General features: G+C 48.6%; 1 protein-coding gene across 7 annotated transcripts in view; it reads right to left on the reverse strand.

The window, feature by feature from the left end:
* Positions 1-16854, reverse strand: part of LOC129823243 (abl interactor 1-like) — a 131665-nt gene that overhangs the window by 15074 nt on the left and 99737 nt on the right. For all 7 annotated transcript variants that reach the window (XM_055882136.1, XM_055882137.1, XM_055882140.1 and 4 more), the window contains one exon: positions 14321-14421. In XM_055882136.1, the coding sequence (XP_055738111.1) occupies positions 14321-14421 (101 nt within the window). The remainder of the gene's footprint in view (positions 1-14320; positions 14422-16854) is intronic.

Raw genomic sequence — 16854 nt, forward strand, 5'->3', positions numbered from 1 at the left:
CACTCCACACAGACTGAGATCAATACCACTCCACACAGACTGAGGGATCAATACCACTCCACACGGACTGATGGATCAATACCACTCCACACGGACTGAGATCAATACCACTCCACACAGACAGAGATCAATACCACTCCACACGGACTGAAGGATCAATACCACTCCACACGGACTGAGATCAATACCACTCCACACAGACTGAGGGATCAATACCACTCCACACAGACAGAGATCAATACCACTCCACACGGACTGAAGGATCAATACCACTCCACACGGACTGAGATCAATACCACTCCACACAGACTGAGGGATCAATACCACTCCACACGGACTGAGGGATCAATACCACTCCACACAGACTGAGATCAATACCACTCCACACAGACTGAGATCAATACCACTCCACACAGACTGAGATCAATACCACTCCACACAGACTGAGGGATCAATACCACTCCACACGGACTGATGGATCAATACCACTCCACACGGACTGAGATCAATACCACTCCACACAGACAGAGATCAATACCACTCCACACAGACTGAGAGATCAATACCACTCCACACGGACTGAGAGATCAATACCACTCCACAGGGACTGAGAGATCAATACCACTCCACACGGACTGAGAGATCAATACCACTCCACACGGACTGAGAGATCAATACCACTCCACACAGACTGAGGGATCAATACCACTCCACACAGACTGAGGGATCAATACCACTCCACACGGACTGAGGGATCAATACCACTCCACACAGACAGAGATCAATACCACTACACACAGAATGAGCGATCAATACCACTCCACACAGATTGAGGGATCAATACCACTCCACACAGATTGAGGGATCAATACCACTCCACACAGATTGAGAGATCAATTCCACTCCACACAGATTGAGGGATCAATACCACTCCACACAGATTGAGAGATCAATACCACTCCACACAGATTGAGGGATCAATACCACTCCACACAGACTGAGAGATCAATACCACTACACACAGAATGAGCGATCAATACCACTCCACACAGATTGAGAGATCAATACCACTCCACACAGACTGAGAGATCAATACCACTACACACAGACTGAGAGATCAATACCACTCCACACAGACTGAGGGATCAATACCACTCCACACAGACTGAGATCAATACCACTCCACATAGACTGAGAGATCAATACCACTCCACACAGATTGAGAGATCAATACCACTCCACACAGACTGAGAGATCAATACCACTACACACAGACTGAGAGATCAATACCACTCCACACAGACTGAGGGATCAATACCACTCCACACAGACTGAGAGATCAATACCACTCCACACAGATTGAGAGATCAATACCACTCCACACAGACTGAGAGATCAATACCACTCCACACGGACTGAGCGATCAATACCACTCCACACAGATTGAGAGATCAATACCACTCCACACAGAGATCAATACCACTCCACAGGGACTGAGAGATCAATACCACTCCACACAGACTGAGAGATCAATACCACTCCACACAGACTGAGGGATCAATACCACTCCACAGGGACTGAGAGATCAATACCACTCCACACAGACTGAGATCAATACCACTCCACACAGACAGAGATCAATACCACTCCACACAGACTGAGATCAATACCACTCCACACAGACTGAGATCAATACCACTCCACACAGACTGAGAGATCAATACCACTCCACACAGATTGAGAGATCAATACCCCTCCACACAGATTGAGGGATCAATACCACTCCACACAGAGATCAATACCACTCCACACGGACTGAGGGATCAATACCACTCCACACAGACTGAGGGATCAATACCACTCCACACGGACTGAGGGATCAATACCACTCCACACAGACTGAGAGATCAATACCACTCCACACAGACTGAGAGATCAATACCACTCCACACGGACTGAGGGATCAATACCACTCCACACAGACTGAGAGATCAATACCACTCCACACAGACTGAGGGATCAATACCACTCCACACAGACAGAGATCAATACCACTCCACACAGACTGAGGGATCAATACCACTCCACACAGACTGAGATCAATACCACTCCACAGGGACTGAGATCAATACCACTCCACACAGACAGAGATCAATACCACTCCACACAGACTGAGGGATCAATACCACTCCACACAGACTGAGATCAATACCACTCCACACAGACTGAGAGATCAATACCACTCCACACAGACTGAGAGATCAATACCACTCCACACAGACTGAGGGATCAATACCACTCCACACAGACTGAGGGATCAATACCACTCCACACAGACTGAGGGATCAATACCACTCCACACAGACTGAGAGATCAATACCACTCCACACAGACTGAGGGATCAATACCACTCCACACAGACTGAGAGATCAATACCACTCCACACAGACTGAGGGATCAATACCACTCCACACAGACTGAGAGATCAATACCACTCCACACGGACTGAGGGATCAATACCACTCCACACAGACTGAGGGATCAATACCACTCCACACAGATTGAGGGATCAATACCACTCCACACAGAGATCAATACCACTCCACACGGACTGAGGGATCAATACCACTCCACACAGACTGAGAGATCAATACCACTCCACACAGACTGAGAGATCAATACCACTCCACACAGATTGAGGGATCAATACCACTCCACACAGAGATCAATACCACTCCACACGGACTGAGGGATCAATACCACTCCACACAGATTGAGGGATCAATACCACTCCACACAGAGATCAATACCACTCCACACGGACTGAGGGATCAATACCACTCCACACAGATTGAGGGATCAATACCACTCCACATAGACTGAGGGATCAATACCACTCCACACAGACTGAGAGATCAATACCACTCCACACGGACTGAGGGATCAATACCACTCCACACAGACTGAGAGATCAATACCACTCCACACGGACTGAGGGATCAATACCACTCCACACAGACTGAGGGATCAATACCACTCCACACAGACTGAGGGATCAATACCACTCCACACAGACAGAGATCAATACCACTCCACACAGACTGAGGGATCAATACCACTCCACACAGACAGAGATCAATACCACTCCACAGGGACTGAGATCAATACCACTCCACACAGACAGAGATCAATACCACTCCACACAGACTGAGATCAATACCACTCCACACAGACAGAGATCAATACCACTCCACACAGACAGAGATCAATACCACTCCACACAGACTGAGAGATCAATACCACTCCACACAGACTGAGGGATCAATACCACTCCACACAGACTGAGGGATCAATACCACTCCACACAGACTGAGAGATCAATACCACTCCACACAGACTGAGAGATCAATACCACTCCACACAGACTGAGAGATCAATACCACTCCACACAGACTGAGGGATCAATACCACTCCACACAGACTGAGAGATCAATACCACTCCACACAGACTGAGAGATCAATACCACTCCACACAGACTGAGGGATCAATACCACTCCACACAGACTGAGGGATCAATACCACTCCACACAGACTGAGAGATCAATACCACTCCACACAGACTGAGAGATCAATACCACTCCACACAGACTGAGAGATCAATACCACTCCACACAGACTGAGGGATCAATACCACTCCACACAGACTGAGAGATCAATACCACTCCACACAGACTGAGGGATCAATACCACTCCACACAGACTGAGAGATCAATACCACTCCACACAGAGATCAATACCACTCCACACAGACTGAGAGATCAATACCACTCCACACGGACTGAGGGATCAATACCACTCCACACAGACTGAGAGATCAATACCACTCCACACAGACTGAGGGATCAATACCACTCCACACAGACAGAGATCAATACCACTCCACACGGACTGAGAGATCAATACCACTCCACATAGACTGAGGGATCAATACCACTCCACACAGACTGAGAGATCAATACCACTCCACACAGACTGAGAGATCAATACCACTCCACACAGACTGAGGGATCAATACCACTCCACACAGACAGAGATCAATACCACTCCACACAGATTGTGAGATCAATACCACTCCACACAGACTGAGATCAATACCACTCCACACAGACTGAGGGATCAATACCACTCCACACAGACTGAGGGATCAATACCACTCCACACAGACTGAGGGATCAATACCACTCCACACAGATTGAGAGATCAATACCACTCCACACAGACTGAGATCAATACCACTCCACACAGACTGAGATCAATACCACTCCACACAGACTGAGATCAATACCACTCCACACAGACTGAGATCAATACCACTCCACACAGACTGAGGGATCAATACCACTCCACACAGACTGAGGGATCAATACCACTCCACACAGACTGAGGGATCAATACCACTCCACACAGATTGAGAGATCAATACCACTCCACACAGACTGAGATCAATACCACTCCACACAGACAGAGATCAATACCACTCCACACAGACTGAGATCAATACCACTCCACACAGACTGAGATCAATACCACTCCACACAGACAGAGATCAATACCACTCCACATAGACAGAGATCAATACCACTCCACACAGACTGAGATCAATACCACTCCACACAGACTGAGAGATCAATACCACTCCACACAGATTGAGGGATCAATACCACTCCACACAGACAGAGATCAATACCACTCCACATAGACAGAGATCAATACCACTCCACATAGACAGAGATCAATACCACTCCACACAGACAGAGATCAATACCACTCCACACAGAGATCAATACCACTCCACACAGACTGAGGGATCAATACCACTCCACAGGGACTGAGGGATCAATACCACTCCACACAGACTGAGATCAATACCACTCCACACAGACTGAGATCAATACCACTCCACATAGACAGAGATCAATACCACTCCACACAAACAGAGATCAATACCACTCCACACAGAGATCAATACCACTCCACACAGACTGAGGGATCAATACCACTCCACAGGGACTGAGGGATCAATACCACTCCACACAGACTGAGAGATCAATACCACTCCACACAGACTGAGATCAATACCACTCCACACAGAGATCAATACCACTCCACACGGACTGAGGGATCAATACCACTCCACAGGGACTGAGATCAATACCACTCCACACAGAGATCAATACCACTCCACACAGACTGAGGGATCAATACCACTCCACAGGGACTGAGAGATCAATACCACTCCACACAGACTGAGAGATCAATACCACTCCACACAGATTGAGGGATCAATACCACTCCACACAGACAGAGATCAATACCACTCCACATAGACAGAGATCAATACCACTCCACATAGACAGAGATCAATACCACTCCACACAGACAGAGATCAATACCACTCCACACAGACAGAGATCAATACCACTCCACACAGACAGAGATCAATACCACTCCACACAGACTGAGATCAATACCACTCCACACAGACTGAGATCAATACCACTCCACACAGACTGAGATCAATACCACTCCACACAGAGATCAATACCACTCCACACGGACTGAGGGATCAATACCACTCCACAGGGACTGAGAGATCAATACCACTCCACACAGACTGAGAGATCAATACCACTCCACACAGACTGAGAGATCAATACCACTCCACACAGACTGAGGGATCAATACCACTCCACAGGGACTGAGAGATCAATACCACTCCACAGGGACTGAGATCAATACCACTCCACACAGAGATCAATACCACTCCACACAGAGATCAATACCACTCCACACAGAGATCAATACCACTCCACACAGACTGAGGGATCAATACCACTCCACACAGACTGAGATCAATACCACTCCACATAGACAGAGATCAATACCACTCCACACAGAGATCAATACCACTCCACACAGACTGAGGGATCAATACCACTCCACACAGACTGAGATCAAAACCACTCCACACAGACTGAGATCAATACCACTCCACACAGACTGAGAGATCAATACCACTCCACACAGACTGAGGGATCAAAACCACTCCACACAGACTGAGATCAATACCACTCCACACAGACTGAGAGATCAATACCACTCCACACAGACTGAGGGATCAATACCACTCCACACAGACAGAGATCAATACCACTCCACACAGACAGAGATCAATACCACTCCACACGGACTGAGGGATCAATACCACTCCACACAGACTGAGATCAATACCACTACACACAGACTGAGGGATCAATACCACTCCACACAGACTGAGATCAATACCACTCCACACAGACTGAGAGATCAATACCACTCCACACAGACAGAGATCAATACCACTCCACACAGACTGAGGGATCAATACCACTCCACACAGACTGAGGGATCAATACCACTCCACACAGACTGAGATCAATACCACTCCACACAGACTGAGAGATCAATACCACTCCACACAGACTGAGGGATCAATACCAATCCACACGGACTGAGGGATCAATACCACTCCACACAGACTGAGATCAATACCACTCCACACGGACTGAGAGATCAATACCACTCCACACAGACTGAGAGATCAATACCACTCCACACAGACAGAGATCAATACCACTCCACACAGACAGAGATCAATACCACTCCACACAGACTGAGGGATCAATACCACTCCACACAGACAGAGATCAATACCACTCCACACAGACAGAGATCAATACCACTCCACATAGACAGAGATCAATACCACTCCACACAGACTGAGGGATCAATACCACTCCACACAGACAGAGATCAATACCACTCCACACAGACTGAGGGATCAATACCACTCCACACAGACTGAGGGATCAATACCACTCCACACAGACTGAGGGATCAATACCACTCCACACAGAGATCAATACCACTCCACACGGACTGAGGGATCAATACCACTCCACACGGACTGAGAGATCAATACCACTCCACACGGACTGAGGGATCAATACCACTCCACACAGACTGAGATCAATACCACTCCACACAGACTGAGGGATCAATACCACTCCACACAGACAGAGATCAATACCACTCCACACAGACTGAGATCAATACCACTCCACACAGAGATCAATACCACTCCACACGGACTGAGGGATCAATACCACTCCACACGGACTGAGGGATCAATACCACTCCACACAGACTGAGGGATCAATACCACTCCACAGGGACTGAGGGATCAATACCACTCCACACGGACTGAGGGATCAATACCACTCCACACAGAGATCAATACCACTCCACACGGACTGAGGGATCAATACCACTCCACATAGACAGAGATCAATACCACTCCACACAGACAGAGATCAATACCACTCCACACAGACTGAGATCAATACCACTCGACACAGACTGAGAGATCAATACCACTCCACACAGACTGAGGGATCAATACCACTCCACACAGACTGAGGGATCAATACCACTCCACACAGACTGAGGGATCAATACCACTCCACACAGACTGAGATCAATACCACTCCACACAGACTGAGGGATCAATACCACTCCACACAGACTGAGGGATCAATACCACTCCACACAGACAGAGATCAATACCACTCCACACAGACTGAGATCAATACCACTCCACACAGACTGAGGGATCAATACCACTCCACACAGACTGAGGGATCAATACCACTCCACACAGACTGAGGGATCAATACCACTCCACACAGACAGAGATCAATACCACTCCACACAGACTGAGATCAATACCACTCCACACAGACTGAGGGATCAATACCACTCCACACAGACTGAGATCAATACCACTCCACACAGACTGAGGGATCAATACCACTCCACACAGACTGAGGGATCAATACCACTCCACACAGACTGAGGGATCAATACCACTCCACACAGACTGAGGGATCAATACCACTCCACACAGACTGAGGGATCAATACCACTCCACACAGACTGAGAGATCAATACCACTCCACAGGGACTGAGGGATCAATACCACTCCACACGGACTGAGGGATCAATACCACTCCACACGGACTGAGGGATCAATACCACTCCACACGGACTGAGGGATCAATACAACTTACCTGCATTGCAGTATTTACGGAGTGACACAAGTTCTTTGCTGTATTCAAATCATATTGCAAGACTGTTTGAATACTGTAAATATACACAATAGACACACGCCACAGGTAGATGTATTACTACGGTATGAGGAAGTGCCCAGACACACAGGTAGATGTATTACTACGGTATGAGGAAGTGCCCAGACACACAGGTAGATGTATTACTACGGTATGAGGAAGTGCCCAGACACACAGGTAGATGTATTACTACGGTATGAGGAAGTGCCCAGACACACAGGTAGATGTATTACTACGGTATGAGGAAGTGCCCAGACACACAGGTAGATGTATTACTACAGTATGAGGAAGTACCCAGACACACAGGTAGATGTATTACTACGGTATGAGGAAGTGCCCAGACACACAGGTAGATGTATTACTACGGTATGAGGAAGTACCCAGACACACAGGTAGATGTATTACTACGGTATGAGGAAGTACCCAGACACACAGGTAGATGTATTACTACGGTATGAGGAAGTACCCAGACACACAGGTAGATGTATTACTACGGTATGAGGAAGTGCCCAGACACACAGGTAGATGTATTACTACGGTATGAGGAAGTGCCCAGACACACAGGTAGATGTATTACTACGGTATGAGGAAGTGCCCAGACACACAGGTAGATGTATTACTACGGTATGAGGAAGTGCCCAGACACACAGGTAGATGTATTACTACGGTATGAGGAAGTGCCCAGACACACAGGTAGATGTATTACTACGGTATGAGGAAGTACCCAGACACACAGGTAGATGTATTACTACGGTATGAGGAAGTGCCCAGACACACAGGTAGATATATTACTACGGTATGAGGAAGTGCCCAGACACACAGGTAGATGTATTACTACGGTATGAGGAAGTACCCAGACACACAGGTAGATGTATTACTACGGTATGAGGAAGTATTTGAATGAGGGAGAGTGTGTGTGTGTGTGTGTGTGTGTGTGTGTGTGTGTGTGTGTGTGTGTGTGTGTGTGTGTGTGTGTGTGTGTGTGTGTGTGTGTGTGTGTGTGTGTGTGTGTGTGTGTGTGTGTGTGTGTGTGTGTGTGTGTGTAGTAAATATGAAAGTGTGAGTGTACGTGTTTGTGTGTGTGTAGAATGTGTTTTCCTACATTTGGGCATGTCCTGTTTACTGGGTCAGATAACAGTAGCTCTCTGGAGAAGCTCTTCTCTCAGATAGTCATGGATCGAACAGGAACAAGTTCAGACTCAGGGGAACAGAGGACTCAACAAACAGTTAAAACATCTCCAGAACGTCCCTCAGGCTGGTCCTTCCTCTCTGCCGGCTCTAACCAGGTAATAAACCACCGGTGACTCCTGGTAGCAAGTCGGCTAGTTATTACATGTTTTCTAATGGGAAAAGCTAACAGCCAGTATATTTGTTCCAAATGCTTTTTGAACTGAGGTTTAAGCAAGAGGACCCCACAATTCCACTGATGTTTTTGATTGATGACCTGAGATAAAAACATGTTTCCTTTCTTGATTTGTAGCATTTTTGTTTTTTCGTAGCGGCCATCTTGAACGATAGCACAGGGTTATGTCAGGGATGTCATAATTGATATGTTGGTTGTCACGACATGTCATAATACTGTGACAGCCACGTTACAACATAAGACACAATTTATCTGCAACATTGACAGAACATCCAGAAACCCATACAGTCATACATGAAGACCAGGGCTCATAATCACATCCAGAAACCCATACATGAAGACCAGGGCCCATATTCACATCCAGAAACCCATACATGAAGACCAGGGCCCATAATCACATCCAGAAACCAGTCATACATGAAGACCAGGGCCCATAATCACATCCAGAAACCAGTCATACATGAAGACCAGGGCCCATATTCACATCCAGAAACCCATACAGTCATACATGAAGACCAGGGCCCATAATCACATCCAGAAACCAGTCATACATGAAGACCAGGGCCCATATTCACATCCAGAAACCCATACAGTCATACATGAAGACCAGGGCCCATAATCACATCCAGAAACCCATACAGTCATACATGAAGACCAGGGCCCATAATCACATCCAGAAACCCATACAGTCATACATGAAGACCAGGGCCCATATTCACATCCAGAAACCCATACAGTCATACATGAAGACCAGGGCCCATAATCACATCCAGAAACCAGTCATACATGAAGACCAGGGCCCATATTCACATCCAGAAACCCATACAGTCATACATGAAGACCAGGGCCCATATTCACATCCAGAAACCCATACAGTCATACATGAAGACCAGGGCCCATAATCACATCCAGAAACCAGTCATACATGAAGTCCAGGGCCCATAATCACATCCAGAAACCCATACAGTCATACATGAAGACCAGGGCCCATAATCACATCCAGAAACCCATACATGAAGACCAGGGCCCATATTCACATCCAGAAACCCATACATGAAGACCAGGGCCCATATTCACATCCAGAAACCAGTCATACATGAAGACCAGGGCCCATAATCACATCCAGAAACCCATACATGAAGACCAGGGCCCATATTCACATCCAGAAACCCATACAGTCATACATGAAGACCAGGACCCATAATCACATCCAGAAACCCATACAGTCATACATGAAGACCAGGGCCCATAATCACATCCAGAAACCCATACAGTCATACATGAAGACCAGGGCCCATATTCACATCCAGAAACCCATACAGTCATACATGAAGACCAGGGCCCATATTCACATCCAGAAACCAGTCATACATGAAGACCAGGACCCATAATCACATCCAGAAACCAGTCATACATGAAGACCAGGACCCATAATCACATCCAGAAACCAGTCATACATGAAGACCAGGACCCATAATCACATCCAGAAACCAGTCATACATGAAGACCAGGACCCATAATCACATCCAGAAACCAGTCATACATGAAGACCAGGGCCCATATTCACAAAGCATCTCAGAGTAAAAGTGAATGATCTGAGATCAGGTCCCCCTTCTGTCCATATATTCTTATTCATTATTGATCTAAGAATGCTAAACAGATCCCAGATCAGCACTACGACTGTTGAGACACCTGAAAACATACAGCCCCTGTACTTCAAAGCTATGACAGTCAATGAAATGAAACCCTTCACATACTGATTTGAAGCCACGCAGTGGGAAAATAAACAGGAACCATAGACACAGACAACCCCAATGTGATTGTTAAGACGGAACAGATGGAAGCTGATTTAACTGATTTCATACTATGACCAGAGACATTGAGTCAAATCAACCACATCCATAATGTTCTGGAGCACATCACACACAATGCAGCTGGTCTTGACAAGCACCTGTTCTCTCATCAAAGCACCTGTTCTCTCATCAAAGCACCTGTTCTCTCATCAAAGCACCTGTTCTCTCATCAAAGCACCTGTTCTCTCATCAAAGCACCTGCTCTCTCATCAAAGCACCTGTTCTCTCATCAAAGCACCTGTTCTCTCATCAAAGCACCTGTTCTCTCATCAAAGCACCTGTTCTCTCATCAAAGCACCTGCTCTCTCATCAAAGCACCTGTTCTCTCATCAAAGGGTATGGGAACTGGCATTGGGAAGATGTGCAAAATTATCTTTGTGGTCATTTGGAACTTTGTAAAATACATTAAAAAAAAGAAAAGGAAATAGGGGTTGGCACTGGAGCTGTTACCATGGTGACAGGCTCACAGACTGGAGCTGTTACCATGGTGACACACAGACACTGGGGCTGTTACCATGGTGACACACATACACTGGAGCTGTTACCATGGTGACAGGCTCACAGACACTGGCACTGTTACCATGGTGACACTGGCACTGTTACCATGGTGACAGGCTCACATACACTGGCACTGTTACCATGGTGACAGGCTCACAGATAGCCAGAAGAGAACAGGCCATTTAATTAGACTTCATTTTAACATGCGTACTGGCAGGTCCTACAGCCAGAAAAGAAGAGACTTCTTTAGGGCACTGTTTGGGGTCTGTGTTCCAAATGGCACCCTATTCTATTCATAGTACACTCCTTTGGAGCAAAGCCCTATGGACCCTGGTCAAAAGTAGTGCACGTATGTAGGGAATAGGGTGCCGTTTGGGACATAACCCTGGAAGTAGATTGAGAACCAGAACCCAAGCACCACCACCTCCACCATGTGACCCCTACCACCTGACCCATGGTTAAAACACCAGGATGGAAGAGGTACACAGGTGTACACGCACATACACTTTCTCACACCCATTCACCCTCTCATAGTGCCAGCGCTGCCAGAGAGGAGGTGGGTCGATGACTGTCCACTGGCGCCCTCATGCAGAGGGAGGTGGCGGAGAGGAGGTATAGGGGTTTGTCCACTGGCGCCCTCATGCAGAGGGAGATGGCGGGGAGGAGAGGAGGTATAGGGGTTTGTCCACTGGCGCCCTCATGCAGAGGGAGGTGGTAGAGAGGAGGTATAGGGGTTTGTCCACTGGAGCCCTCATGCAGAGGGAGGTGGCGGAGAGGAGAGGAGGTATAGGGGTTTACCCACTGGCGCCCTCATGCAGAGGGAGGTGGCGGAGAGGAGGTATAGGGGTTTACCCACTGGAGCCCTCATGCAGAGGGAGGTGGCGGAGAGGAGAGGAGGTATAGGGGTTTACCCACTGGCGCCCTCATGCAGAGGGAGGTGGCGGAGAGGAGGTATAGGGGTTTACCCACTGGAGCCCTCATGCAGAGGGAGGTGGCGGAGAGGAGAGGAGGTATAGGGGTTTACCCACTGGCGCCCTCATGCAGAGGGAGGTGGCGGAGAGGAGGTATAGGGGTTTACCCACTGGAGCCCTCATGCAGAGGGAGGTGGCGGAGAGGAGAGGAGGTATAGGGGTTTGTCCACTGGAGCCCTCATGCAGAGGGAGGTGGCGGAGAGGAGAGGAGGTATAGGGGTTTGTGATTCTTTGGGCTCACCTATTGCTGCAGAAGCCACTCGGGCCACTGGGGGGCTCTGCCCAGGGAGAGGAGGAGGGGGGGGAGGGGCTCCGGGGGGAGCAGACATGGGCGGGACTGAAAACAAGTGCGTCAGATCCGTTAGTGACTGACTGGTTTGCAACGCTGCTTGTTATGTACCATCGTACAACACTGTTACACTAATATCCAGCTCTTTAGAAGGCGTTACCATGGTGACAGGCTCACAGACAGGCAGCTTTAGTCTTGCTGGCCTGACATCCTGTCACTAATATCCAGCTCTTTAGAAGGCGTTACCATGGTGACAGGCTCACAGACAGGCAGCTTTAGTCTTGCTGGCCTGACATCCTGTCACTAATATCCAGCTCTTTACAGGTGTTACCATGGTGACAGGCTCACAGACAGGCAGCTTTAGTCTTGCTGGCCTGACATCCTGTCACTAATATCCAGCTCTTTTCGTCTCCTTTTTCTCTCTCTACCTTAATAGGCCGAAAGGACCCCTCACCTCACACTTCTAAACTCCCTGTTCCATTTCCAACTAGAAAACTAAATGCAGATCTCTATGCTCTTTACCATAGAGAGGCCCTAGTACAGGAAGGCATATTTACACACACAGAGAGAGAGAGAGAGAGAGGAGAGAGAGAGAGAGAGAGAGAGAGAGAGAGAGAGAGACAGAGAGAGAGAGAGAGAGAGAGAGAGAGAGAGAGAGAGGGAGGGAGAGAGATGGAAAAAGAGAGGGGGAGAGAGAGAGAGAGAGAGATGGAAAAAGAGAGAGAGAGAGAGAGAGATGGAAAAAGAGAGAGGGGGAGAGAGAGAGAGAGAGAGAGAGACAGCGAGAGAGAGAGAGAGAGAGAGAGAGAGAGAGAGAGAGAGGGGGAGAGAGAGAGAGAGAGAGAGAGAGAGAGAGATGGAAAAAGAGAGAGGGGGAGAGAGAGAGACAGAGACAGCGAGAGAGAGAGAGAGAGTGAGAGAGAGAGAGTGAGAGATGGAAAAAGAGAGAGGGGAGAGAGGGAGAGAGAGAGAGAGAGAGAGAGAGACAGACAGACAGACAGAGAGACAGAGAGAGATAGCGGCGGTGGTTTTGGAGAGAAAACGCATATCCCATTTCTAATATCCACACAAAGTGTACTTAACCCCATGTTCCCCTACAGTACATTAGACTCCCGCTCACCTGGTCCAGAGTTGGGAATGGAGGGCGTAGGCACGGCCATGGGAATGCCAATACTGCTGCTCCCGCTGTTCTCCCTGCTGCCACTACCCCCACTACTACCACTAGAGGGCGAGGGAGAGAGAAAGAGGGAGAGAGAGATGGAAGGAGAGATAGGGAGCGGGGGAGAGAGAATAAATAAACATTTAATTTAGAGCGACCTGCAGAGGGGACAGTTGGTGTCAGCCCGTGTCCTACTCAGGGCGACCTGCAGAGGGGACAGTAGGTGTCAGCCCGTGTCCTACTCAGGGCGACCTGCAGAGGGGACAGTAGGTGTCAGCCCGTGTCCTACTCAGGGCGACCTGCAGAGGGGACAGTAGGTGTCAGCCCGTGTCCTACTCAGGGCGACCTGCAGAGGGGACAGTAGGTATCAGCCCGTGTCCTATTCAGGGCGACCTGCAGAGGGGACAGTAGGTGTCAGCCCGTGTCCTATTCAGGGCGACCTGCAGAGGGGACAGTAGGTGTCAGCCCGTGTCCTACTCAGGGCGACCTGCAGAGGGGACAGTAGGTGTCAGCCCGTGTCCTACTCAGGGCGACCTGCAGAGGGGACAGTAGGTATCAGCCCGTGTCCTACTCAGGGCGACCTGCAGAGGGGACAGTAGGTGTCAGCCCGTGTCCTACTCAGGGCGACCTGCAGAGGGGACAGTAGGTGTCAGCCCGTGTCCTACTCAGGGCAACCTGCAGAGGGGACAGTAGGTGTCAGCCCGTGTCCTACTCAGGGCGACCTGCAGAGGGGACAGTAGGTGTCAGCCCGTGTCCTACTCAGGGCGACCTGCAGAGGGGACAGTAGGTGTCAGCCCGTGTCCTACTCAGGGCGACCTGCAGAGGGGACAGTAGGTGTCAGCCCGTGTCCTACTCAGGGCGACCTGCAGAGGGGACAGTAGGTGTCAGCCCGTGTCCTACTCAGGGCGACCTGCAGAGGGGACAGTAGGTGTCAGCCCGTGTCCTACTCAGGGAGACCTGCAGAGGGGACAGTAGGTATCAGCCCGTGTCCTACTCAGGGCGACCTGCAGAGGGGACAGTAGGTGTCAGCCCGTGTCCTATTTAGAATCCTTCAGTCACAGGGGAAAACGATCAAGCTTAAAAAACCTGACCAGAGCAACAGCATGTACACTGAGTGGACAAAACATTAGGAACACCTGCTCTTTCCATGACATAGACTGACCAGGTGAAAGCTAGACTGAATAGACTGAATCCAGGTGAAAGCTATGATCCCTTATTGATGCCACTAAATCCACTTCAATCAGTGTAGATGAAGATGAGGAGACAGGTAAAAATATATATATTTAAGCCTTGAGACATTTGAGATATGGATCTCTTCACCCTCTGTGCCATTCAGAGGGTGAATGGGCACGACAAAATATTTAAGTGCCTTTGAACAGAGTACGGTAGTAGGTGCCAGGTGCACCGGTTTGTGTCAAGAAATGCAACGCTGCTGTGTTTTTCACGCTCAACCGTTTCCCGTGTGTATCAAGAATGGTCCACCACACCAAAGGACATCCTGTCAACTTGACACAACTGTGGGCCAGCATGCCTTTTGAATGGAGAGGAGAGGAGAGGGATGAGAAAAGGTGAAAGACAAACCCCAGTGAGGATGAAAAAAAGCCCCGCCTTACTGTCTCAGCCCCGCCTTACTGTCTCAGCCCCGCCTTACTGTCTCAGCCCCGCCTTACTGTCTCAGCCCCGCCTTACTGTCTCAGCCCCGCCTTACTGTCTCAGCCCCGCCTTTCTGTCTCTAGCCCAACCACAGTTCCCAGGTCAGATAGAGGATGACAGAACAACAGTGATCTGAACACACAGTTCCCAGGTCAGATAGAGGATGACAGAACAGCAGTGGTCTGAACACACAGTTCCCAGGTCAGATAGACGATGACAGAACAACAGTGATCTGAACACACAGTTCCCAGGTCAGATAGACGATGACAGAACAACAGTGGTCTGAACACACAGTTCCCAGGTCAGATAGACGATGACAGAACAACAGTGATCTGAACACACAGTTCCCAGGTCAGATAGAGGATGACAGAGCAACAGTGATCTGAACACACAGTTCCCAGGTCAGATAGACGATGACAGAACAACAGTGGTCTGAATACACAGTTCCCAGGTCAGATAGACGATGACAGAACAACAGTGGTCTGAACACACAGTTCCCAGGTCAGATAGACGATGACAGAACAACAGTGATCTGAACACACAGTTCCCAGGTCAGATAGAGGATGACAGAGCAACAGTGATCTGAACACACAGTTCCCAGGTCAGATAGACGATGACAGAACAACAGTGGTCTGAACACACAGTTCCCAGGTCAGATAGACGATGACAGAACAACAGTGATCTGAACACACAGTTCCCAGGTCAGATAGAGGATGACAGAGCAACAGTGATCTGAACACACAGTTCCCAGGTCAGATAGACGATGACAGAACAACAGTGATCTAAACACACAGTTCCCAGGTCAGATAGACGATGACAGAACAACAGTGATCTAAACACAC

Source organism: Salvelinus fontinalis, chromosome 25, assembly GCF_029448725.1.
Source record: "Salvelinus fontinalis isolate EN_2023a chromosome 25, ASM2944872v1, whole genome shotgun sequence".
NCBI lineage: Eukaryota > Metazoa > Chordata > Actinopteri > Salmoniformes > Salmonidae > Salvelinus > Salvelinus fontinalis.